The sequence below is a fragment of the Geotrypetes seraphini genome, chromosome 7 (assembly GCF_902459505.1).
Source record: "Geotrypetes seraphini chromosome 7, aGeoSer1.1, whole genome shotgun sequence".
Classification (NCBI taxonomy): domain Eukaryota; kingdom Metazoa; phylum Chordata; class Amphibia; order Gymnophiona; family Dermophiidae; genus Geotrypetes; species Geotrypetes seraphini.
In genome coordinates, this window is record NC_047090.1 from 173154368 (window position 1) to 173181429 (window position 27062).

Below are 27062 nucleotides of genomic sequence, written 5' to 3' on the forward strand. Positions count from 1 at the left end.
CAGGGGACAATTTAGCAGCATGAATTCTTTGAACATTGGGCCCTCAGGTCTTCCCAAGTCTAACAATTCCATAGCATTCAATACTGAAGGGTTGCATGGTACTTCTCTCTAGGGTCTAAGTGCACTTTAGAATGTTCTAACATGAAGCTTTTTGTAAAAGACACCGCTTGACGGATGTATTTTATTGCATTTACCATTTATAAATCTTGAGGGGAAAAAAAGCACAATTAGTATTTTTTTTTTTTTCTTTTTTTTTCGAGGATTTTTTCTATCAAAGAAAAAAAAAATACCATCTTTCTTGTTAAAAATGCTAACCTGTGACAAGTGTCTTCAGTCCATTATATATATTTTTGCATCACAAAGAGTGTAGAAATTAAGGACAAGTCTTCATGCCCTTCCATCTAAAATAAAAAATACTTTAGAGAACCACTGCGGATCAAGGCATTTCACCAACATATCAGTCAATACCACAGCTTTCTGCTCTTCATTTTGGCTGTTTCCAGTTTTTCTTTTTATAAAAACTGTACTTAATTTAAAAATGTATAATATTTACATGAGCACCCTCTCCTCCTTTAGCCCTGTGGTCCTTGTGGTTCTCCAAATGTAAAATCTCCCCCTACTGCTTCTTGCCACGGCCAAAAGCCCCGGTACACGGAGCGGCGTCGGCTTGCTAACCTGAACCGACCCCCCGCTGTGGCGACTTGCGCAGTTTATAGAGGATAGAAATGAGAAGCAGCCTCGGAGGACTGAATCTCCACCTGAGCCATTTTGAACTGGGTGCACTGCAGCCACTTGCGAAGCACTGTGGCGTTGCTGTTTGTCTGCGCCGAGCCCTGAAGCATCCTCAGGCTGTGCTGGTTCACGTTGTTCTGAATTGCTTGGAGGCGTAGCTGTAATCCAGCCGATAAATGCTGCGGGACCAAGAAAACAATAAGAGAGAGTCTTTCGGTTCCTTTAAAGAATACACATACAAACTATAATTCCCAATAAGCAAGGACAAACGCACCTTTAGGTTGGACTGAATCATAGGTAGCCACATGGGAATAAGCTGCATATGGAGAGAGTAATAGCATTTATTAATGTTTGGAAGGATAATAATAATCATTTTATTTTTGTATACCGCAAACACCCAAAGAGTTCTAGGTGGTTCAGAAAGCAAGAGGACTGAACAATTCAGTGATGAAACAGAACATATAAGAAGCCACAGTACAATAAACCGCTTTTAAAAACTATGATATAATCATCGATTAAGTAACAATTTTATTTTTTTTTAAGCATTTAGTTTTGATCATAGTTTAAGTGTTCTGATTGGGCAGCTCTGAGCAATGTAAGCAGGCCACTTAAATTGCTTTGAGACATCTTGATACAGTGTATTTCTCGCCGCGAGGCAGGCGCACCTTACGCCAAAACACGATGCCGTGTCGGGTCGACATTTTTGTGGATCTATACAATAAACGTATGTTTTTTATTGATCCTTCTGGCTCTTTATTGGAAAAGACTATTGTCCAATCCCACTCTTGTTATTGTCGATTACGTCATGTGTATCGTCTCTCGTTGGGACCTTTTTTGTGCTTTATCGCATTTGCCATGCTGGAATCGCTTGCATGTCTTTGTAAAAGGAACCCCCTTGGTACTCAGCATTTCATCCATGCTGTTATCCGACAGGGAGTTTCCTAAATGAATACCACAGTAAAAACAACTCCATCGTCCCTGTGAACTAAACTCTCTCTCTGAATCTTTCTCTCTCTCTCACTTCTAATGGGATAATATTCCCACTAAACTCCGCTGATAAAATCTTATTTTTAAAATTCCTTCATGCGTCTTTCCTTCGAGCTTTCCTTTTCCATAAAAGGAAGCATTTCTAAAAACCCAGAGTGAGATAAGAAAGCAGATGCTGGCACCAAATCCAGCCTCCCTGGGAGAGAAATAATCCGAGACTTTGCTGTTGGTAAGTTCTCTCGGGGCAATGTCTCCCGTGGTTTTGTGCGTACAAAAAAATCCCCCACCCCCAAAATGAAGAGGGGAGAGGAAACAAAACTGAATATTCAAACAACAGAATAATGATTCCCAAACCTGTCTTGGATGCACACCCAGCCCATCAGGTTTTCATGATATGCACAATGAATATGTATGAGATCAGTTTGCATATTATATGCAAATCGATCTCATGAATATTCATTATGGATGTCCTGAAAACCTGATGGGCTGGGATTCCCCCGGGACAGGTTTGGGAATCACTGCGATAGAAACTGATCCAAAACAAAAAGTATCATTCGGTCATTTCTACTGTATGAATTTGGTAAATTGTGTGCATACAATGACAATGACAGGGAAATAATTTTAAAACCAATAGGAGGAATTTTTTTTTTTTCACTCAGAGAATAGTTAAGCTCTGCAACGTATTTCCAGAGGTTGTGGTAAGAGTGGATAGCGTAGCTGGTTTTAAGACGGGTTTGCACAATTTCCTGGAGGAAAAGTCCATAGTCTGTTATTAAGAAAGACATGAGATAAATTTGTTTTTTTCTATTACATAGAGCATTCTGGACCCCTGTTCGTTTACAAAAATCAGATAGCTCTAAGTCTAGTAGGTGCCGGCATTGTCATCTTGAAGCAGGGACTTTAGATCATTTATTATTTTATTGTCCATTTATTTTGGCTTTTTGGAATTCGATATGGGGCCAAATAAATTGTTTGTTAAAAAATCCGGTGGTTTTATCATATGATACTATATTATTTGGAATGTCAATGAGGGCAAAAAGTCAAATATCTTCAAAAAATAATAAGCTCTTACTTATTATGACAAGAGTCGCCATTCAACAGATTATATTTAATTGGAAAAATTGTAGTAGATTAAACCATAGTTTCTGGTGGAATTCTTTGTGTCATATATATATAAAATGGAAAGAACATTAGCCACACAGAAAGGAAATTTTAGTAAATTTCAAGATATTTGGGGTCCATTAACAGAATATTGTAATGAGTAGATAACATTTTCCCCTTAAAAATATAATTGTAAAAGAAGGGAAGGGGGAGGGGGGATTTCTATTCTTTTATTCAATATATAGATTAATAGAAAATAATATATAGATTACATACAAAATGATAGTGGTGGGAGGGAGGGTTTAAATATCACTAATTTAAATTGATAATGATGGGAAATTAAGTGATGTTTTATAAGATCAAATGTTACTTCCTGATGTATTTGTTGTAAGATGTAAAAATGAATAAAGAATTTTTTTTATTTTTTTTTTTAAAGAAAGACAAAGGGGAAGCCACTGCTTGCCCTGGATTGGTAGCATGGAATGTTCTACTCTTTTGGGTTCAGGAACCTTGCTACCCTTTGGCATTCCGGAATCTTGCTAGTCTTTGAGATTCTGGAATGTTGCTACTCTTTGGGTTCTTGTCAAGTACTAGTGACCTGGATTGGCCACCGTGAGAACGAGCTACTGGGCTTGATGGACCTTTGGTCTGACCCAGTAAGGCTATTCTTATGTTCTCGTTCTTAAACTATGGGATGTGGAGTATGATCTCAGTCACTCAAATGCACTGTCCACCCCATGTCAAAGAGAGCTTTTATCTGGAAGTCATAAGATGTAATATATAAGGAAACTCAAAAACGTAGACGTGATTTTCTTCCTTTGAAACCGGGGGTCACCTCATTGGGGGCTACCTTTTATCTAAGACATCCTTGTAAGTGCATTGTCCGTTATCGTTCCATTAAATATGTATTTTTTGAGCCTCAACATTTGATTAATTTTCTGGCTATGTCCTCTCTGGACAAGGAGAAAATTCAACTGGAGCTCTAAAAGGAAATAGTAACTCCCTACCCGATCTATAGGCACATTCTTACTCTTCTTGGTTGTTTTCTTGCTTTTTCTCGCAAATTAATTCTTGGATCTAAAGAGGACTTGAGCTAATTTCACCATAATAGTTTTTCATGTAAACTACTTAATTTGTTAAGTATGGATTTATAGGATTGTAATATGTTTGGTTAAATTTGCTTTCTGTACAAGTTTTACTTGATATTATATTGAAATCAATAAAAATACTTAAATATATAAAATTATTTTTAGTCACACTTGCAGCCTCAATAGTGAACACCTATGTTTTAAACAATTGGTGCCGATATTGGCGTCTAACTTTAGGTAGACTTTATAGAATCAGGGCTTTAGTGGCTAGTTTGGTCACCAGCTATGTTGTGTGACTTAGCCAGTTAGCACCAATATTAATTGCCTGACCAGCTATGTTTAGCAGCCAGATAGACCCACATCAATAGTAGGTCTATCTTTGGCCACTATAATTTAGCTGGGCTTAACTAGCTAAATGTCAAAATTAGCTTAAAAAAAAACAAACAGAAATTCAATGCCGGTTGCCAGATATGGCCTGGCACTTAATTTCCGGGTTTGCCACCAACTGCGAGAGATAGCCAGGCTGTATCTCAGTCTGAATATTAGGCCCAATGAGTCTTAGAGTAAGATAAAAAAATAATGGGATCAAAATTCATCCAGCGGCAGCGAGAGTCATGAGAAGGACCTAGGTGGAGCCAACATCTATGCACTTAACTTACTGTATTACACTTCTCCCTCCGTATCCACGGTTTCCGTATCTGTGGATTCGCTTATTCACGATTTTTTGACTCCGCCCCCTAATTTTCGTCACTGAACCCAGCGTTTCACATTGAAAATCGATGCTCCCGGCGGTGTACGGAGCAAATCAGGTTATTCACGGTTTATTATCTTTTTTCAGGTCTATTTTACCGAAAAACCACAAATAACATGCAAAAAGTTATTTGTGGTTTTTCGGTATTCACGGCTATGTTCTGCCTGGATCCCTCGTGAATACGGAAGGATCTCCCGTACGAGGAACGGCTGGATAAGTTGCACCTGTACTCACTCGAGGAACGCAGAGAGAGGGGTGACCTGATCGAGACATTCAAGTATCTCACGGACCGCATCGAGGTGGAAGAAGATATCTTCTTTTTCAAGGGTCCCGCGGCAACAAGGGGGCATCCGTGGAAAATCAGGGGCGGGAAACTTCACGGGGACACCAGGAAATTCTTTTTCACTGAAAGAGTGGTTGATCGCTGGAATAGTCTTCCACTTCAGGTTATTGAGGCCAGCAGCATGCCTGATTTTAAGGCCAAATGGGATAGACACGTAGGATCTATTCACAGAGAAAGGTAGTGGAGGGTCATTGGGGTGGGCAGACTAGATGGGCCGTGGCCCTTATCTGCCGTCTATTTCTATGTTTCTAAGTGTATTGCTTTTTTTTAGAATCTGGAACTATGCTGGTCACTCTAGCTGTTTTTGTATGGTGTTCGTGTTTTTTATTATCCATGCAACCGTTGTGGAGACATTGCCAAATTGGTGATCACATCTATGTTTGACATCATCGTGGACTCTTGGCTCTCTGAATACCACGGATAAGCTTACTTCAGATTCCTGACGCAGGTTATTTAGGAGAAACACAGGCCCATGTTGCGTCATTAAGAGTTAAAGAGGATCTCTAATTAGAAAAAAGAGGATGTAAATTAAATAACTATGGCTGGTATTGGACAAACTTGCACGGCCTGTGTCCCATATATGGTGATTTGGTGTAGGATTGGGCTGGGGCGGGGGGAGGCATCAATGGGAACTCCACTAACTTGGAACATGAGGACGTTACTGGCCAGACTTTACAGTAAATATCCTGCAAACAACGGGATGGCTGGATAGGCTGGAGTGAGCTTAGATGGCAACGTCAGCAGCTGAAACCTAGGACAACATCAGGTGGACATTAGTCTATGGCCCAGAAATATCAAAGAAGGGATAAGTTAATTTAATCATGAATTTTTAATGAGAATAACTAATGGGCAGACTGGATGGACCGTTTAGGTCTTTATCTGCCGTCATTTACATGTTACTATTAAGAAGCCACCACAATCAGTACAGCTACATTATATGGTGTTTAGACATCTCCACTGTTTTGCATTTTCCCCCTTGCTGTTGGTTCATATTACTGATTACATGCATGGATGTCACGTATACAATTTCTTCTCTTCAGGCACGATTTTAAACTTTAATCACCACAACTGTTAAATAATTTTCCCCCCAAGTGTTAATCCTTCTCAGAACCTCAGCAACACCACTCAAGGGTCAAAAATTTCATTGCCTCAAGCTTTATGTGTCCACTCATCATTGATTCTTTCCACTATTAGATTTTTATTAATATTTTTTTTTCTAATTTACTTCATTTCCAAATTTATTTAAATATATACAGGGTGCCGGGAGAAAAACCAAGATGGCGACAGAGTAAGACGCGCTGTGAGAAGCCTCTGCATTACCGGCATTTATCTTCTCTATTTTACATATATTACCCGTCTTCAGTGGTGAAAATGCCTAAATGCAGAGGAAGACAGAGGAGCGATCTTCCTACCTCCTCTGCTTCAACGACAACACGCCAGACAGCCATTACCAACTTTCTTGTCCCTTTTGGGTCGGGCGGATCCACGCTCCGAGGGGGGGGGTTGACCTTGGATTTGGACAGCGAGGTATCGCTGAGCCCTATTGGACCTGTTGCTCCTCCTTGCCCCGGAATGAATACGGGGTCTCCTACGGGCCAACAGGAAGCATTGGTGTTTGTATCTCCAATGGGCCCGCTGATTTCACCTCTGACCCTGGAGGCAAGTCAATCCTTGCTGGCTTGTTCTCAAGTGGCAACAGAAGGAGGAAGCATTCGAGGAGAGACGAGTGGGGAAAGTGGAGAGCAGGAACCGGCAGACCAACAACAAGCAGGTTTAAATCCTCCAGTCCTCCCTCTAAAACCTCTGGTAACACCTGCAGTTGTTGATATGGATGCGTTGTGGGGAGCCATGGAAAGTCTTCATAAGATATGCACCCATTTTATCATTACAACAAAGAAAACTGAGGTACAAATACACGCTTGCGAAGAAAAAATTCAACACCAGTCGGCTAGACTAGACCAAGTTGAGAGTTTGGTCTCGGATTTAAAAGTTTCCTCTAATTCTCAGTTAAAAGACGGAAATTTATTGATTAGGAAAATTGAAAATTTTGAAAATGCAAATAGAAATTTAAATTTAAGATTACTCAATTTTCCAGTCTCTAGAATGCAATCATCTAAGGAACTTTTCCAGCTGTTTCAGTACTACAATAACCTGAGACTACTATGCCTCCATTACAGAAAATGTATTACCTAAATTTACAGAAAAAAAAAGAAGAGGAAACTAATTTATTGCCACAACCCGAAGATCTGGATCTTACCGGGTTGTTAGAAACCTCACAAATCCAAGTTTCTGCAAGGGCTACATTATTGGTGACCTTTGTCTTCATGCAAGATAAAGAAGCTATCCTGCGTCTTTTCGACAGGACTGAGAATGCTAAATTTCAAGGTCACAAAAGATCTCTGTATTTCCTGTTATGATTATTCTTAACTTCAACTTCTCTTGATCGAGTATGGCTTTTTCTTCTCAATTGTGGACTATGTTCATAGTATCTGTAGTTGAGAGTGGGATAGTTTTTTTTCCCCTATCTCACCAGTCTTCTTTGGGGTTTTGTATTTCTTTATTATCTTATTTTATTTCCTTTGTCAAAGTATTCTGTTCTTTGATGTGAAAACTTAAAATTAAAAAAAAAATAAAAATACAGTGCTCCCCCAGTCATTCGTGGTCAGCGATTCGCGGTATTTTCCAACCGCGAATGACCAAGCAGGAGAGGGCAGCCGGAGAGCAGTCGGAGCGCTGGCGAGTAAAGGAAATCACTCGCGGTATGCTCCAACCACCTTTTCCTGCACTAAACCACCAATCAGGAGCTGTATATATATATATATATATATATACAGTGGTACCTCGGTTTACGAGTGCACCAGTTTGCGAGTGTTTTGCAAGACGAGCAAAACATTCGCAAAATCGGCGCCTCAGAAACCGAGCGTGCCTCGATTTGCGAGTGCCCCCCCCGTGAACCGGCACCCTCCCCCCCCCGAGATCCGGCACCCCCCGCCACCATCGGGCACCCCCCCGCCGCCATTGGGCACCCCCCCCCGCTGTGACCTGAGGTCCCCCCAACCCACCCGAACCCTCTTCGTACTTTGGTGTAGCCTCCGCACCGGCACCAGTATATCCCCATACAGGATATACTGGTGCCCACAAAAAACATATATATATATACATATACAGGGTGCCCACAAAAAACATTCCTTGATTTTAAATGGTTACAAAATCAAAACTTATTGGAATAGGTTTATAAATAAGATGACAGCAAATATAAGTCACAAAAAGCACGGCTAACAAGATCTTGCACAAACACTTGCACTTTCACCCTTATAAGCTGCAATTGGTGCAGAAGTTACAACCTTCAGACAATGCAACGCGACAAAATGACCAGGTGTTCCTCCAGTGGCCCCCGAGATCACCAGACATTACTGTTTGTGATTTTTTTCCTTTGGGGGTACGTCCCTCCACTACCCGCAACGACGGATGATCTGCAGGAACGCATCACTGAAGCTATAAATGCAATCACGCTGGATATGCTTCGAAGAGTCTGGGCCGAGCTCGATTATCGCATCGATGTTTGCCGAGTAACAGGTGGGAGGCGCACATCGAGTGTATGTAATCAACAGATACCATATGAAACTGTAGCCTCAAAGGTGAAAGAATATTCCAATAAATTTTGGCTTTGTAACCATTTAAAATTAAGGAGTGTTTTTTGTGGGCACCCTGTATAATTTCACTTAACTTAATGGTCTCATAATCAGGGAAATATTAGACGACATGATTCGCCTGTCGCTTTTTCAAGGCCATTCTCCTTATAAAGACATCATAAATATATTAGCATATACATTAAAAAGAAATCTTTGTGCTAATATTAACTATTTTTTTTTTTTTTAGTTCAAAGAATAATCAATCTTTAAAAAATCCAACCTACCAATCTTTAAAAAATCAAACTATGATGGCATCGTCATTTTCACTACACTATAAATATCCGGCGTGAAACCTTGTCTAATTTCTATGTCTGCAGTGACTGAATGAAGAATGGCGTAGAAATCAGCTGAGGCTTCGCGCCGGATATGTAAAGTGTAAGAACATAAGACTAGCCTTAATGGATCAGACCAATGGTCCATCAAGCCAAGTAGCCCGTTCTCAAGGTGGCCAATCCAGGTCCCTAGTACCTGGCCAAAACCCAAGAAGTAGTGAAAATGCTACCAGCATCTTAGTTTGACAAGGTGGTCAAGTGAGATGATGGTGATACTGCTGGTGGGTTGGATTTTTTAAAGATTGATTATTCTTAAATAGTTAATATTAGCACAAAGGTTTTTTTTAATGTATATGCTAATATATTTATGATGTCTTTACAAGGGAATAGGCTTGAAAAAGCGACAGGCGAAACATGTCGGCTAATATTTCCCTGATTATGAGAACACTAAGTTAAGTGAAATTACTGTATTTTTTGGACCATAAGACGCACTTTTTCCACCAAATACACTGTGCACACCCCCCCGGTACCTTTTTTAGTGGCCATGGTCCAGCGCGGTCTCCTCGACAGCTACCTTGGTCTTTAGAAGAGGGACACAGCCAATCACAGAGCGGCGCAGGACCAGGCAGGAAGCGCAAAGGTTGCGCTCCTGCATTGTGTCGCTCTTTTAAAGACCAAGGCAGCCGTGCAGGAGACCGCGCTGGACCACCACCACTAAAAAAGGTACCGGGGGGCTTTGGGCGGCTGCGGGCAGCTTCGGGCTTCAGGCGGCTGCGGGCTTTGGGCTTCCCAGCACCAGACCACTAGACGCACCTTCATGTAGAGGAGGAAAAACCAAGAAGAAAAAAATTCTGAGCCAAATTTTTTTTTCTTGATTTTAACTCCTCTACAGGTGGGTGCGTCTTATGGTCCAAAAAATACAGTATATATTTAAATAAATTTGGAAATTAAGTAAAATAGAAAATATATTAATGAAATCCAATAGTGGAAAGAACCGATAACGAGTGGACACATACAGCTTGAGGCAATGAAATTTTTGACCCTTGCGTTGATGAGGTTTTGAGAAGGATTAACGCTTGGGGAAAAAAAATATATAAAAATTGTGTAGATGTCACATTTAGGCATTAATATTTATACAGAGCTGGCATAAATGTTAGCACCCAAATGCAGACACACTGATTCCAGCTTTCACTAGGATTTTTTAACAGCAATTATGCTCATAAATGCCTTTATAAAATAGGTGCAATGAGCCCTTAGTTTTGGTGACTAAATTGTGGCACCCAATTATAGACTTGACTCCACGATGTCTGCAAACACGAACCCTCAAATGTGACCTGTTTATAAGGTGAACAGAAAAAGGTTTACCTACCTTGACAAAAATAGCTGAATTGCATTCCTGCAGAGCTTCCATTAAACTAATTACATGAAGGCACACCATTTCCACCATCTGAAAAAAGCAAATATGTTCAAATAAACAGTCAGCATTCATCAGCTGACTAGCTGCATTGACATACACAGCACAGGGCCATTCATATTTTAAGGCAAACATTGAATTAAGATAGACTTCTCGAGATAATGCCTCCAAATGGGTCGGGGACTATAATAAATGAGGAACTTTCATAAGCTCTGGAACTCATTGCTAGAGGGTGTGGTAACAGTGGTTAGCATAGCTGGGTTTTAAAAAAAGGTTTTGAAAAGTTTCTGGAGGAAAGGTCCATAGTCAACTATTGAAGCAGACATGGGGGAAGCCATTGCTTGCCCTGGGATCTATAGCATAGAATGTTGCTACTATTTGGGTTTCTGCCAGGTATTTGTGACCTGGATTGACCACTGTTGGAAGTGAGATACTGGGTTGGATGGACCGTATAAGCCCTAAAATAAGAATACGTGGACAAATTGAGCAGTCCAATTATGCTAGTTCGTAGAAACTTCGCTGAAGAGAAGAGCTCGGATAACCTTAGGACTTATAGGGACCCCTGAAGAAGGCATTCTTGTCGAAACACGGACCGTGTTGGGTCCAGGGTCCAAGGCAGTCAGCAGATTGAGTCCTAGAGGTTTTGTATGTGGTTTGTCAAGTTTTAATATCAATAAAGTCCATCCACCTTGGTAGTGGAAACCCATGTAGAACATACACCCTGAATGGTGAAAATCTAACAAGAACTGTAGCAGAACGGGACTTGGGAGTAATCATCCGGGAAGATATGAAAGTTGCCAATCAGATGGAGAAAGCTTCAGCAAAGGCGTGACAAATACAGTGGTGCCTCGCATAACGGACGCCTCGCACAGCGAACGCTGCGCACAACGAACTTTATGTCTTGATTCGTACAACGAACTTCGTTTCACACAACGAAGTCGCCCGAGCTGCATCCTTCCGCGCAGGCACTGCGCTTAACTGCCCTCTCTCCGCCTGGCTCCCTCTTGCCCCCCCCCCGACTCCCCGACACGATCGGGGCAAGAGGGAGCCCAAGCCCTCTTGCCCCCCCGACTCCCCGACACGATCGGGGCAAGAGGGAGCTCAAGCCCTCTTGTCCCCCCGACTCCCCGACACGATCGGGGCAAGAGGGAGCCCAAGCCCTCTTGCCCCCCCGACTCCCCGACACGATCGGGGCAAGAGGGAGCTCAAGCCCTCTTGCCCCCCCGACTCCCCGACACGATCGGGGCAAGAGGGAGCCCAAGCCCTCTTGCCCCCCCGACTCCCCGACACGATCGGGGCAAGAGGGAGCTCAAGCCCTCTTGCCCCCCCGACTCCCCGACACGATCGGGGCAAGAGGGAGCCCAAGCCCTCTTGCTCCCCCGACTCCCCGACACGATCGGGCCAGGAGGGAGCCCAAGTCCTCCTGGCCACGGCGACCCCCTAACCCCACCCTGCACTACATTACGGGCAGGAGGGATCCCAGGCCCTCCTGCCCTCGACGCAAACCCCCCCTCCCCCCAACGACCGCCCCCCCCCAAGAACCTCCGACCGCCCCCCAGCCGACCCGCGACCCCCCTGGCCGACCCCCACGACACCCCCAACCCCCTTCCCCGTACCTTTCTGTAGTTGGCCGGACAGACGGGAGCCAAACCCGCCTGTCCGGCAGGCAGCCAACGACGGAATGAGGCCGGATTGGCCCATCCGTCCCAAAGCTCCGCCTACTGGTGGGGCCTAAGGCGCCTGGGCCAATCAGAATAGGCCCGGGAGCCTTAGGTCCCTCCTGGGGGCGGGGCCTGAGGCACATGGGCCCAACCCGACCATGTGCCTCAGGCCCTGCCCCCAGGAGGGACCTAAGGCTCCCGGGCCTATTCTGATTGGCCCAGGCGCCTTAGGCCCCACCAGTAGGCGGAGCTTTGGGACGGATGGGCCAATCCGGCCTCATTCCGTCGTTGGCTGCCTGCCGGACAGGCGGGTTTGGCTCCCGTCTGTCCGGCCAACTACAGAAAGGTACGGGGAAGGGGGGTGGGGGTGTCGTGGGGGTCGGCCAGGGGGGTCGCGGGTCGGCTGGGGGGGCGGTCGGAGGTTCTTGGGGGGGGCGGTCGTTGGGGGGAGGGGGGGTTTGCGTCGAGGGCAGGAGGGCCTGGGATCCCTCCTGCCCGTAATGTAGTGCAGGGTGGGGTTAGGGGGTCGCCGTGGCCAGGAGGACTTGGGCTCCCTCCTGGCCCGATATTGTCGGGGAGTTGGGGAATCGGCGGGGCAAGAGGGCTTGGGCTCCCTCTTGCCCCGATCGTGTCGGGGAGTCGGGGGGGCAAGAGGGCTTGGGCTCCCTCTTGCCCCGATCGTGTCGGGGAGTCGGGGGGGCAAGAGGGCTTGGGCTCCCTCTTGCCTTGATCGTGTCGGGGAGTCGGGGGGCAAGAGGGCTTGGGCTCCCTCTTGCCCCGATCGTGTCGGGGAGTCGGGGGGGGGGGGCAAGAGGGCTTGGGCTCCCTCTTGCCCCGATCGTGTCGGGGAGTCGGGGGGGCAAGAGGGCTTGGGCTCCCTCTTGCCCCGATCGTGTCGGGGAGTCGGGGGGGCAAGAGGGCTTGAGCTCCCTCTTGCCCCGATCGTGTCGGGGGTGCCAGGGACCACACGGAGTCACCCACCGTACCACCCGATTCGGGTAAGCGCAGGTATCGGTGGGTGGCTTATTTGCGGGGGGGGTGCCTTATTTTACATTTTTTTCTAAAAAGGGGGGGCTGTCTTATTTGATGGCCCTGCCTTATCATCGGGGAAACACGGTAGAAAAAAAAAAAAAATGAACAGTTAAGTCCCAGTTTTTGCCGCTGAGACTCTGCCCTCTCTCACTGTAAAATTAGACTCTACTTAGTCTGTCTTTAAATTTAAAAAATGTGTGTTGTTTTAAAAAACAATTATGTTTTTAGATGTATCTAAATAAAAATAATAACCAAAAATTTATCTTTTTTTATGTCATCTTAGCATATTTTATGCTGCAGAACGAATTATTTTTTTTTACATGTATTCTTATGGGAAAACGCGTTTCACATAACGAACGTTTCGCATAACAAACTTGCTCCTGGAACCAATTAAGTTCGTTGTGTGAGGCACCACTGTACTGGGTTGCATCAGAAGGAGCTTTATCAGCCGAAAGCCTGAAGTTATACTGCCTTTGTACAGATCCATGGTAAGACCTCACCTGGAGTTCTGTGTTCAATTCTGGAGGCCACATTATCTGAAGGACGTGAAGAGAATGGAATTGATTCAGCGAATGGCCACTAGGATGGTCTCTGGACTTAAGGATCTCCCATATGAAGAACGTCTGAGCAGGCTACGCCTATATTCTCTCGAAGAGCGCAGAGAAAGGGGGGACATGATAGAAACATTGAAATACATCACAGGCCGCATTGAGGTGGAGGAAGAAATCTTTTTTCTTACCGGTCCCACGGTGACAAGAGGGCATCCACTGAAGCTCAGAAGGGGGAGATTTCATGGGGACACCAGGAAATACTTCTTCACCGAAAGGGTAATTGATCAATGGAATGGTCTTCCATGTCAGGTAGTTGAGGCCAGTAACACGCTTGACTTCAAGGGATGATGGGACAGACAGGTGGGGTTGCTCAAGAGGAATACTTAATAGATGGATTCTCGAGGGAAGGAGGGAGTGTTTGTCTGGGCACTTTGGGTTTTGAAAAGCCTCCTCTAAATCGCGTTGCGCAGGAGGAAATCTGCGCATAGTTGAATTTCCGATGAGACAAGACAGGGAGGGGGAGGGGGGTCATGGCTAGGGTTGGATTGGGGGCGGGACTGGGGTGTAACAGGGCGGGGATGGGCAGAACTGGGTGGGTCTAGGGGGTCCGGATTTTACTATAGTAAAATCTGGCAACCCTACCCAACAGAGTCCCGGGCCCACCTCAACAGTCTGAAATTTGTTGAAAGCGCAACCACCCCAGGATTCGAGGGTTAACTCACCACTTTATTGTGTGCCATGAGCTGCAGGATACTGGGCGTCACCCGACTCCAAAACTCCAGCGCTGTCAGGATTGCTGTGAAACTGAACTCGTTCTGGTTTTGAACCGCGGGAGCCACAGCGGCTTGCTCACAGTACACCGTCCACAGCTGGGCAAAGATAAAGGCGTGGAAGAGAGAACACATGTGTAACACCGAGGTCTGCGGGAAGAAAAATCGGAAGAAACGTCCTCAAGCACTGGCTGGAGAAAAGACTGATAGGTGTCAACAACTGGTCAACTAACTCCACCCATTTACTCTCGGTAATTTATTAGCCAGTGGTGGGCGGGACAACAGAATCTCCACATTTCATTCAACGCATGCAAAACTAAATAAAAAGGTAGCTGCTGTAGAGATAAGGTATGTGCAGTGGCATAGTAACAGGGGGCGGGGGTGGGTGGGTGGACCACTCTGGGCGCCATCTTGGTGAGGGCACCAGCATCTTCCCTTTCCCCCCTTCCCCATACCATGCTCACACCTTCCCTCCCTCCCCACCCCCGGTACCTTTTTAAATTTTCACCAGTACGAGCAACTTCTCCGGCCTGTTATTTGTGCCGGCCTGGCTCCCTTCTGAAATCACTACCTGGTTGCAGGGACAGGAAGTGACATCAGAGGGAAAGCCAATGCCAGCCCGAGCAGCAGGCCAGAGAGGCTACTGGCACTGGTGAAGATTTGCACTCAACACTCATGATCATGACACATCCTTTAAAAATGCAGGTTAAAGAATGTGCCGACGGTTTCTTTGTGTGGCTCCCCGGATCTATTGTTTTGCTTTGACTGCATCTGCTTTTTTGCTGCCCCCAAGATGCTGCTGCCCTGGGTGACTGCTTGGTCTCGCCTAATGGCTGAGCCGGCTTTGCCAAGCGGTGCCAGGATGGTCTGGGATGAAGCAAATGCAGAGCTGGAAGATATCTGGAGAAACTTGATGGTTTCTGAGAGAAGTGCATAAACTAGAACGTGCAGTATATTGAGAAGTTGGGACGCTATTGAGGTCTCACATATACGATGCTGTATCTACCAAAATTAATATCTCACTGATTCTGGGCTACATTCAAGAGAAAAGAAAGAGAGAGTTTGATTTGAAATTGCCCTTGATTTTATATTATCATTAATCTTTTCATTGATTTATGATATACCACAAGTAATACACTTGGTTCAGAAATACAGAACACAAAATATAAAAGAAAAGAGCCCTTGGTTTTAATTTATGTTATTCCTGCATTTTTACAGCTAGAACATATGGAACAAGACGGCAGCAGTCTGAACTGATTCACCCCGTTCTGCTGGTTTTCTAGCTATGATCAAGGAAAGTTAACAAGGTTCTGTTCATCCGTATCCTTTCATGGAGCAGCTGAAATGTTTCGGAGCTGCCTGCTGGAGCTGAAACCGTGAAGAAACAGATTCCGTAACCAGTGGCCTAGCGAGGGTGAGAGGCGCCCCTCCCCCACCCCCACCCCCTTCTCCGCCCCACCCCCATCCTGCCGCACGTGCCCCTTCCGTTCCCTCGTACCTCTTTAACATACGCCAGTGTCTGCTATTCCTCTGATGTCACTTCCTAGACACGGGCCCAGGAAGTGACATCAGAGAAAGAGCTGACGCTGGCGTGAGCAGCAGGTTAGGGTTGCTGCTCGCGCCACAAATGTTAAAGAGGTACGAGGGAATGGAAGGGGTTTGTACGATAGTGGGGGAGGGGGGAGCGGGGAAACGGTGCCCCCACCAAGATGTCGCCCAGGACTGACAACTCCCCAGTCTCCCTTATTATGCTACTGTCCGTAACTGTTACTGTAACTTGCTGTCAATGCTTTGCAACTGCTGCTTTTCTCCCTGCTATGAACTAACTTGGAAGTCACTGTTCCCCCATTTCCCCTTCCTCAAAATACCAGCATTGATAATGATTCTTCAACAACTGATAGCTTCAGGCGACAGAATCACCCTCATAAGAACATAAGAAGCGCCATCTCCGGATCAAACCTTCGGTCCATCAAGTCCGGCGATCCGCACACGCGGAGGCCCTGCCAGGTATACACCTGGCTTATTTTATAGCCAACCATATCTTTATATGCCTCTCTCAAGGAGATATGCATCTAGTTTGCTTTTGAAGCCTAGGACTGTCGATTCCGCAATAATCTCCCCTGGGAGAGTATTCCAGATGTCAACCACTCTCTGTGTGAAGCAGAACTTCTTGATATTAGTCCTGAACTTGTCCCCCCTTAGCTTCATTTCATGTCCTCTTGTCCGTGTCAAATTGGACAATGTAAATAATCTTCTCTGCTCTATTTTGTCGATTCCTTTCAGTATTTTGAAGGTCTCGATCATATCCCCACGCAGTCTCCTTTTCTCAAGGGAGAACAATCCCAGTGTTTTAAGTCGATCCTCATATTCCAGTTTCTCCATACCCTTCACCAGTTTTGTTGCTCATCTCTGCACCCTCTCCAGCAGTTTTATATCCTTCTTTAGGTAGGGAGACCAATGTTGGACGCAGTATTCCAAGTGGGGTCTGACCATTGCCCTATAAAGCGGCATTATAACTTTCTCCGATCTACTCGAGATTCCTTTCTTTATCATGCCCAACATTCTATTTGCCTTCTTTGCCGCTGCCGCGCATTGTGCCGACGGCTTCAGGGTCCTATCTATCAGTACACCCAGGTCCCTTTCTTGTTCACTTTTTCCCAGAGTTGCACCTGACATTCTGTACTCGTATTCCTTATTCTTACTGCCTAAATGCATTACCTTGCATTTCTCCACGTTGAACTTCATCTGCCATTTCTCCGCCCATTTTTCTAACTGACACAAATCGCTCTGGAATTCCTCACTATCCTCCTGCGATCTGATTGCCCGGCAGAGTTTTGTGTCGTCTGCAAACTTGATGATCTCACTGGATGTTCCGTTTTCCAGGTCATTGATATAAATATTAAAAAGGATTGGCCCAAGTACCGAGCCCTGGGGTACACCACTAGTCACTTTCTCCCAGTCGGAGAACTTCCCATTAATGCCCACTCTCTGCTTCCTGTTATCCAGCCATTTGCCTATCCATCTTTGTATATCTCAAGTTTCAAGTTTATTCATTATTTGATCAATCGCCTATCACTGATTACTAAGCGATGTACATAAAATATTAATATTGGGTAAACAAGAACAAAAATGAATAAAAAGATAAAATCTTTAAACATAGACAAAATACAACGGGAAACATTAGGATGGAGGGGAAGGAACTACATTTTCTGATAGAAAAGGAAGAACAATTAAGGGTAATATACAAAGGGGAAGGGAAAACAAATTAGTTTATTGGGAGTAGGATACACAATTAAGCAGAATGGATTACTACTATAAAGAGCAATTGGCTTTTCAATTAAACATTGAAAGCGTCTTTAAAAAGAAAGCTCTTGAGTTGGCTTTTAAATTTATCTAAGTTTTTCTCCTGTCGTAAGTATAGCGGGAGGGAGTTCCAAGTTTGTGGTGCTGTAACTGTAAAAATGAATTGCCTCTGTGTATTAATCATTTTAAGGGTAGGAATAACCAATAAAAGTCCCTCTATGCCATGGCTTTGTAGTTTCCTGAGAAGTCTTTCGTGTGGAACTTTGTCGAACGCTTTCTGGAAGTCCAAGTATATTATGTCCACCGGCTTTCCACTATCAATTTGCTCGTTCACGGTCTCAAAGAATTGGAGTAAATTCGTCAAACACGATTTCCCTTTCCTGAATCCATGTTGACTGGGTTTCATCAAGTCGTGTGTGTCCAAGTGCTGAACTATGCTATCCTTGATCAGTGATTCAATCATCTTGCCGGGGACAGATGTAAGACTCACAGGTCTATAGTTGCCCGGTTCTCCTCTCGATCCTTTTTTGAAAATTGGCGTGACATTCGCTTTCCTCCAGTCGTCTGGTATCTGACCAGTTCTGATTGACAGGTTTGCAAGTTTTTGCAATAACTCTCCGATTTCAACCTTCAATTCCTTCAAGACTCTCGGGTGAATTTCATCCGGTCCAGGGGATTTGTCACTTTTAAGTTTGTCGATCTGGTAGTATATCTGATCTAAGTTCACTTCAACTGTGGTGAGGCTGTCCTCTATTTCTCCTGTAAACAGTTTCTCCGCTTCAGGTATTGTTGAGGTGTCCTCCTTCGTAAAGACGGACGCAAAGAAGGAATTTAGTTTGTCTGCGATTTGTTTATCTTCCTTGATGTACCCTTTTCTTCCCTTGTCGTCCAGGGGTCCCACTGCCTCTTTTGCAGGTTTTTTCCCTTTCACGTATCTAAAGAAGGGCTTGAAGTTTTTGGCCTCCCGGGCTATTTTTTCCTCATAGTCCTGTTTTGCATCCCTCACCGCCTTGTGACATTTCTTCTGTTCATCTTTATGTTTGTTCCAGGCTTCGGTTGTCTTCGTGCATTTCCATTTTTTGAAAGAGTCCTTCTTTTCTTTTATGGCTTCCTTCACCTGTATGGTAAGCCATGCCGGTTCTCCATTGCCTTTAGTTCTCCGATCTTTGGAAATCCTCGGAATGTAGAGATCTTGTGCTTCTGCAATAGTATTTTTCAATAGGCACCATGCCTGATCTACTGTTTCAAGTTTGTCCACCATCTTCTCGAGTCGTTTTGTTACCATGGCTCTCATGCAATCGTATTTACCCTTTTTAAAGTTTAAGGTGGTGGTTAAGGTTTTGGCATGTTACCCTTTCCCGATGTCAAGTTTAAAGTTGATTACATTGTGATCACTCGTTCCCAGTGGAACCATGACTTCTACTTCTGTTATCGGTCCCGTGAGACCATTTAGGACCAAGTCCAAGGTGGCGTCGCCTCTTTTACCATTTGCTCCAGGAAGCAATCCCCTAGCACCTCCAGGAACTTGGCCTCCTTGCCGCAGTTGGAGGCTCCTAGTTTCCAGTCTATTCCTGGGAGATTGAAGTCTCCCAATATAACTACATTGCCTGTCTTGCATACTTGTTTGATTTCCTCCATCATTTCTGAGTCAGTGTCCTCCGCCTGTCCTGGGGGATGACAGTAAAGGCCAAATTTTGTATCTGCGCCATTGTGACCAGGAATTTTGATCCAGAGGGACTCCAGCTTCTCTTTCCTGTCTGTTGTAATCATTCCAACAGAATCTATTCCTTCCTTAACATATAGGGCAATACCTCCACCTTTCTGCCCTTCTCGATCCCTTCTATATAGTTTGTATCCCTGTAGTACTGTGTCCCATTTGTTTTCTTCATTCCACCATGTTTCTGTTATGCCAATGATATCCATGTTCTCATGTCTTGCTATCGTCTCTAGTTCTCCCATTTTGTTTCCTAGACTTCTAGCATTTGTATACATACATCTAAGTTCCCTTCGTGTTACCTTTTTGGACCTTCTACTCTTGGCTGTCCTTACAGTTTCATTTACGGTATCCTTTACTGCTCCTGTGTTATCTCCCATGTTTGCCCTCCTATGGGCAGCTCCTGTTGGTTCTTGTGCGTGTGTGTGACTAGCAAGTTAGTTACTTCTTCCATTAAAGGCTTGGTTGAAGAGCCAAGCTTTCACCTTGCTCCCTGAAGTAGAGATAGTCTTGTATTAAGTGAAGCCTTTTATAAAATATGCCTGTTTCTTCTTTTGGACTAGGCCTATATTTGTGTAGTGGCACTTGTGCCTTATTAGAGATGGTTTGGCTTTAATAAAAATAAGAATTACTTTGGAAAGACTTCCTGCTATAAAATCAAGACCAGAGCAGTTCGCAATGTAAGTAAACCAAAACGCAATGAATCAGCAGTAGAGCCAGAAGGAGGACTGACAACAGTCAATTAGATTTCAAATGTGGTAAAAATACAAGCAAATACTTCTAGGTACGTAATAAATTTTAGAGAGAGGCGAATAGGAGGCTTCCAGCACTTTCAAAATTTCGTTCATATATCTTTTAAACATATTGCTGTTATTGCAGTTTGTTTGGGAAAGTTAATAATCCGCAAATTTGATCTCCTAGTGAAATTTTCCAATGTTTTTTGTTTTAAGTGCAAACTTCACCGTCTTTAACCCAAATCAAAGCTTGGGTCTCCAAAGATTTAACTCTAACTTCTACTCCGTCTAATTTGTTTTCCAAAGTCAATGTCCTTGTCTTTAATTCACGTCTTTCTGAAAGTGCCGTTGTACATTTTGTGGAAAGTTGTTCCATTTGATTGCCCAGAATGAGTTGTAAATTAGATATTGCATCCCAAATTGTTTCCATATTGAAGACCTTCGGCCTCTGTATTGGAACAACCTCGGTTCTAAGGCCCTTGGTAGAAATCACAGTACCTGTTAACCCAGCAGCAGCAGTTGAGATAACCGGAGTTTGCTGAAGTTCCCCTGCCGACTGCATAGTTGACTCACAGTGTTCTTCCTGCTTCCGTCCAGGGCCAGCGCTCACTCCCTGCTGGGCTGGCAAGAGGGCATCCTGCGTCAGGTTAGCAGCCAGCCACTCCTCCGACATTCCAGGGTGCGCCAGCGGACTCCACTCATCTGGTGACAGTGTGGCCGTCTCGAAAGAGAGTTCACTTGCCTCGGCCTGCACACTCTCCCCAGCCGAGGAATTCTCCTCCGGTAATTGTGCTCGAGGGCCGTGCTCTGGGAAGACATCCATCGGGCCAGTCTGAACTGCAAGTGACTCCTCTGGGAAGACCCGGGTCTTCGACTTTTGCTTCACCATAGAGGTAGGAAAACGAAATCTGGACTCGCCTCGGCAGCGTCTCCATGGAGTCTCAAACCACCATCTTGGTTAGACTCCGCCTCCTCAGAGTCCTAATCAGCAGAATTTATCTGCTGATAGTTTGGACTTATCTAGTTTCCTGGAGAGATCAGATATGGAGACTCAAGTGTCAGCAACATTATTGGTACAATTTGCTTTAGATGCTGATAGAGAAGGGATGCTTAAATTGGTTTTCAAATATAAAGATGTTTCCTTACTATCCAATGTAATAAGAATGTATCCAGATGTGTCTCGTTCAACCAAGGTCCTCCAGTTCAACCTCAGGTCCTCCAGTTGGGGGCTACATTTGTCCTGAGATACCCTTGTAAATGTGTTTTGAATTTCAAGGAAAATAGATATGTTTTTTATGAACCACAGCACCTATCAAAATTTATTTCCGCCAAAGGGCAGCCTATTACAATAACATGAGTTTGCTGTTGAAGTCATCTAGCTCAATTAAGAAATATTCGAGAGCCATCTACCCCCATCTTTAGTTTTCCTTATGTTCTTCTTTGGTTTTATATTTCAGCAAACTTAACTCCGTCTCCATATATTGTGGACTACCTACTTCTTGTGGTGAAAATTTTTCCTTTCTTTTTCTTTTCTTCTGTGAAATTATGTTATATTTTATTGATTAAGGTTTGTCAACAAGAAGTTTTTTTCCTTTTTGACTGGAAGATTGTCAAAATTGTTAAAATTTATAAATAAAGAATTGAGAAAAAAAATACAAGCAAATACATGTGATATGGTAATAATTGTTTCTTCAAAGCTCCTATACTGCTACTAATGACTGGGGAGTCAATTCAGAGCAGTTTACATGAGCTTCTGTAATGGTGTTACAATACATGAACTACGATATATGAGCTTTAGTTATGGTGTTACCATACAAGAGTTAGAGTGTTTCTGTAATGGTTATCTATGCATGAGCTTCAGATAGTGTTCATTGATGGTAATGGTGCATTTGGGCATTATATATCCTATAGACCAGGGGTTCGGCAGTCAGGTTTTCTGGATTTCCCCAATGAATATGCATGCGATCTATTTGCATGCACTGCCTCCGTTGTGTGCAAATGGATCTCATGCATATTCATTGGGGAAATCCTGAAAACCTGACTGGATTGCGGCCCGCGTTGCCCACCCCTGCTTTATTTACATACTATCTTTACCCTATATACAGTATACATTCAACTCTTAACTCCCCCTCACTGCTGTCAGATACCTATACCCGCTATAATCTCCCCAACCCTGCTGCTGTCACTTTCCTATACTATACTAGGTCCTTAAGGTTTTCATGTGGATTGTTTACGTTGACTTTTGAAACTTTCAATAAAGTCCATTTCAGGAACATCGTCACTCCACAAAGTTTTTTTGGGATTGTTCTCTCTGTGGATTTCCCAGGGTCAATTTCCTTGTTTCAAACACCAATAACACCTATAACTTCCCCAACCCTGAAATGTCTTGTCTAAATTAGATTGTAAGCTCTTCTGAGCAGGGACTGCTAAAATGTACAGCGCTGCGTACGCCTTTCAGCGCTATAGAAATAATAAATAGTAATAGTAGTAGTTACATATTCATCCCATAATACATTCGTTCTATGTATATACACTATAATTCTAGTTTCTACATTTTATTTATCATATACTCACTTTTTTACCAGCCAGGCTGATAAAATATCTTTGACTATTGACTTGTATGTACCTAACATGTCCTCCCATGCGCCACCTACATGTACCCTCTCCCTTGAAGTTAGGTATTATGAAACTTAGGCCCGGATTCTTGAATCAGCGCCGACATCGGCAGCCAATCGAGTGTCAATCACGCATAGGCGCCGGTTTTGGAAGCACGTCGTCACGAAAGATAGGACCAGAAATGTAGACCCGGGTTCTCTAGGCCTACATTTCTGGCGCCTGTCTTGGCGGGAATCGCGTTTCCGGCATTGGCCACGCCTAATTTGGCATTTGGTGGCCTAAAGCACCTACATAGGCGTGATTCAGGCGCCAGTTTTCTCAGACAAAAAAAAAGCCATATGGAAGGCATTTTTAACAGTGGTATGGGCACTTATCGGGGCCTAGAAAATTGGTGACGGTTCGACAATGCGCGCCTTAGGGCCAGATTCTATAAAAAGCGTCTAACTCGGTATGCGCCTAGAAAAGCAACACCTACCGCTTCGTGGTATCTAAATCAACTTAGGCACCAGTATATTAAGCCAGGGTTTTCTTGGCCTACAATACCAGTGCCTAATTCAATCCTTGCCCAAAGGTTGCCCAGAATTCACACCTAACCACGGTTGGCACCTCTGTGTAGATGCTTACTAGCTAATTAATTTTTTTAATTGCTTTTTAATGGCACTTTCAATTATCAGCACCAATTAAGCCAATGAAAAAAATTAAGTAAGGTGTCTACTACCGTGTTTCCCCGAAAATAAGCCCTAGCATGATTTTCAGGGTAGGTCTTAATATAAGCCCTTCTCCAAAAATAAGCCCTAGTATGAAGCGCTGGATTTGCCGGCAGCAGCGCTTCCCCCCCCCCCCCGGCTGACCCTTCCATCTCTCCCTCTCATTCGAACCCCGCAAACCGCGAGACTGATATACCTTCTTCTGAACTGCAGCTTCGGCAGCAATCTAAACAGGCTGCTTCGCGGGCTTCTCTCACCAGGGCATTACTCTGAGGATATCACAGCAACGCGGCAGACGGAACGCCCCGGCGGGAGAAGGCCACGAAGCATCCTGTTTAGATTGCTGCCGATGCTGCTATTTGGAAGAAGGTATTTTGGTCTCCCGGTCGGCGGGGTTCGGATGGGAGGGAGATATGGAAGGGTCAGCGGGGGGGGGGGGGGTCGGCTGCACTGCAGGAGGGGATGGGAGGGAGGGAGGGAGGGATAGAAAGATGCTGCACAAGGGGATGGGTGAGAGGGGAGGAAAGATACTGCACATGTGGGGGAGAGAAAGGAAAGAGGAAGAATTGGGGTGGAGTGGAGGAGAGGAAGGGAGAGATGATCATTGTACATGGAAAAAAATAAGACCTAGAAAATAAGACCCCGAAAATAAGACCTAGTGCCTTTTTTGGGCCCAAAATTAATATGACAGTGTCTTATTTTCGGGGAAACACGATAGATTAGCTAGGCACCCCAATCTAGGCGCCTGTTAGGTGTCTTTTATAGAATCAGGGCCTTAAGCTCTACCTTATTGAATAGTGCCATTTTCTGGCGCCTTTCATATGCAGATGTGATACCCAGTGGCTTAGAAAAGGGCGCAGTCTTCCTAGTGCACGGCACTCCTCTCCCCCTCTCCGCCCCCCACCCCCCACTCTTTTCCTTGCTGTGCACGCACATCCCTTGCCTTCCCGGTACCTTTTTTTAACTTCCCTGGTGTGAGATTGCTGTCCACGTCGGCATCGGCGCGCTCTCTGACATCACTTCTGGTGACGCGCGTCTAGGAAGTGACGTCAAAGGGTGAGCAGACACCGACGTGGGCCTGCTGCTCACGCCAGAGAAGTTAAAAAAGATACAGAGAAAGGGAAGGGGGCAGGGGAGGGGCACCACCACCCCTGGCGCCACTCACCCTTCCTACGCCACTGGTGAAACCTACCTACTTTATAGAATTTTCTCCTTAAGAGTCCCCATCACACTAAGCCATTACCTTGGATTGTTCTGGAAAGCCAATGAGGATTACAATCAGATGATCTGCTATCTGGGATCCCGCATCCAGAGGAATGGGCATACAGAACGAGGGAGAATTGGCACACACTACACTGTGCGTCAGAGACCCCAGGAGGAGCCACGACAGGAGCCGGATGTGAGACACGCACTCAATAAATTCTTTGGGTCTGTCGGAGGAAAGGAAAGACCATAAGAATTGCTCTGGATGGCTTCATTTACTGCCTGCCTCGAGCTAAATTAGTTAGAAGCCAACAGTCCATGAAACAGAAATATTATCAAATTACATTTGTGCAATGCAAAACAATTTTGTGGGGAAAATGCTGCAGTTGTATAACTGGAAATGCAATCTGAGCTCTGTACAGTAATTCAAACACTGAGAGAGAGAGAAAAAAAATTAGATTTGATCTGCCTATGTCAGTACAAACCTGGTTACATTCGTATAAATTAAGCAGGAGAAAGTACGGCCCTTATTCACAAAACCTCTGACTGGAATTTATTTTAAATTTATACATTTTATTTGTTTTTTTAATCCTAATTTAATTTATTCACTGAATACTTGTTGGGATGTTCATATCTTGTCTCTATCTCTGTTTTTTATCTTTTCTATCTTTACCATTTTTAATAATTATTTTTCAGGTACTTTAGTTAGATTGTGGGCCTTCGGGACAGTTAGAGAACTTCCAAGTACCTATCTATATTTATTTTTATTTTATTGTATCTTTAATGCATCTTTATTGTAAACCGCTTTGAACCTCACGGTATAGCAGTATATAAGAAATAAAATTAAATTAAATTAAGTAGTGAGGGAAATTGTCAAGTGTTTAACATGGAATCTACACGATAGGCTGGGGGGCAGGGTCTACAGGGGTGGGAAGGGGTGGAGGTGGGCTGGGGATCTCAGTCAAGGTTTCTGTGGTCGAGGGTGGGAGAGAGGAGGGATACAAAATCATGGGGTAGGGAGGGGGTATTGAGAGTTGGTGAAGATCTGCAGTTGAGCTCTCTTTCATTAGGAGTGAGAGGAAGGGGAGATTGGAATTGCAGGGTAAAGAGAGGGGCACCAGTGAGCCTGATGCTGCTACATCAGGGGTGTCCAACCTTTTGGCTTCCCTGGGCCGCATTGGATGAAAAAAATGTTTCAGGGGCCGCACAAATGCGCAAACGCTGCAGCAAGACAGAGGAGGGAGCCGGCAAGACGGTAAATACCTGAGGACAGCAGAGGAAAACACTGCATCGTTCTCGACCAGGGCCGCACAAAATACTTCATTGGGCTGCATGCGGCCCTTGGGCCGCAGGTTGGACACCCCTGCGCTACATGGAAGGTAACTGAGTACCGGTCAATATTCAGATTGATGCCTGGTTAGCTACGTAGCTACATAGGACAGGCTTTTTGCTATCCTAATTTTAGCCACATGCATAACCAGTTAGTGGACTGAGGGGAAGATTCTCAGATGCTCGCAGTAAAATCTGACGGGCAGCTGTCGCGATTTCAAAATGGCGGGTCATTCTTTTAAAAAAACATGCATGAAAATGTGGTTTGCGGAGGGTCACTAAATTTGCATGTGCCAATTGCTGTAGATAGCGATCGGCACATGGTTTAGAAAAATTGAATAAATAAAAAAAAAAAAAAAAAAATTTAAAAAAATGCACGGAATATTTATTTATTTTAAATTTTTCTATACCGCTTTAAAACTAAATGGTTCACATGAGTTAAAAAAGACATCACATTGAAGATCGGCAGTAGGGATGCATGCCCACTCCTTCCCTCTGTCATGCAATCCACCCCCCCCCCCCCGGCAGCAGGAGAGATGCCCACTCCATCCTGCCGCCATGCAATAACCCCCACCCCTCTGGGCAGCAAAAGAGATAAACGCTCCCTCCTGTCGCTAAGCAACCCCACCAACACCCCCCTACCCCCGGCAGCAGGAGAAATACTCCCTTCCTCCCCAGCCACTGTTGTACCCCGGATGACCCCCCCACCGACACCCCCCTACCCCCGGCAGCAGGAGAAATACTCACTCCCTCCCCAGCCACTGTTGTACCCCGGATGACCACCCACACCGCACCCCCTTAAGTTGTTTACGAAGGCTGGCCAGAGGGAAGCACAAAAGTTAACATCCATGGAAGTGAGCCTTGATGAGGTGCGCAGGCAGATAGAAAAATTAAAAACTGACAAATCGCCGGGTCCGGATGGAATCCATCCAAGGGTTCTGAAGGAACTAAAGGAGGAAATAGCAGAACTACTGCAGCAAATTTGCAACCTATCTCTGAAAACAGGTGTGATTCTGGAGGATTGGAAGATAGCCAACGTAACGCCCATCTTTAAAAAGGGAT

General features: G+C 44.7%; 1 protein-coding gene across 1 annotated transcript in view; it reads right to left on the reverse strand.

Moving 5' to 3' along the window:
* Positions 1 to 292: 292 nt before the first annotated feature.
* The window catches only part of UNC79 (unc-79 homolog, NALCN channel complex subunit), a 298085-nt gene continuing 271315 nt past the window's right edge, over positions 293 to 27062 (reverse strand). The window contains exons 47-51 of the mRNA XM_033953271.1: positions 24712 to 24898; positions 14347 to 14544; positions 10336 to 10413; positions 1007 to 1048; positions 293 to 911 (exon numbers count right to left, since the gene is read on the reverse strand). Coding sequence (XP_033809162.1) covers positions 711 to 911; positions 1007 to 1048; positions 10336 to 10413; positions 14347 to 14544; positions 24712 to 24898 — 706 coding nt within the window. The 3' untranslated portion in view covers positions 293 to 710. The remainder of the gene's footprint in view (positions 912 to 1006; positions 1049 to 10335; positions 10414 to 14346; positions 14545 to 24711; positions 24899 to 27062) is intronic.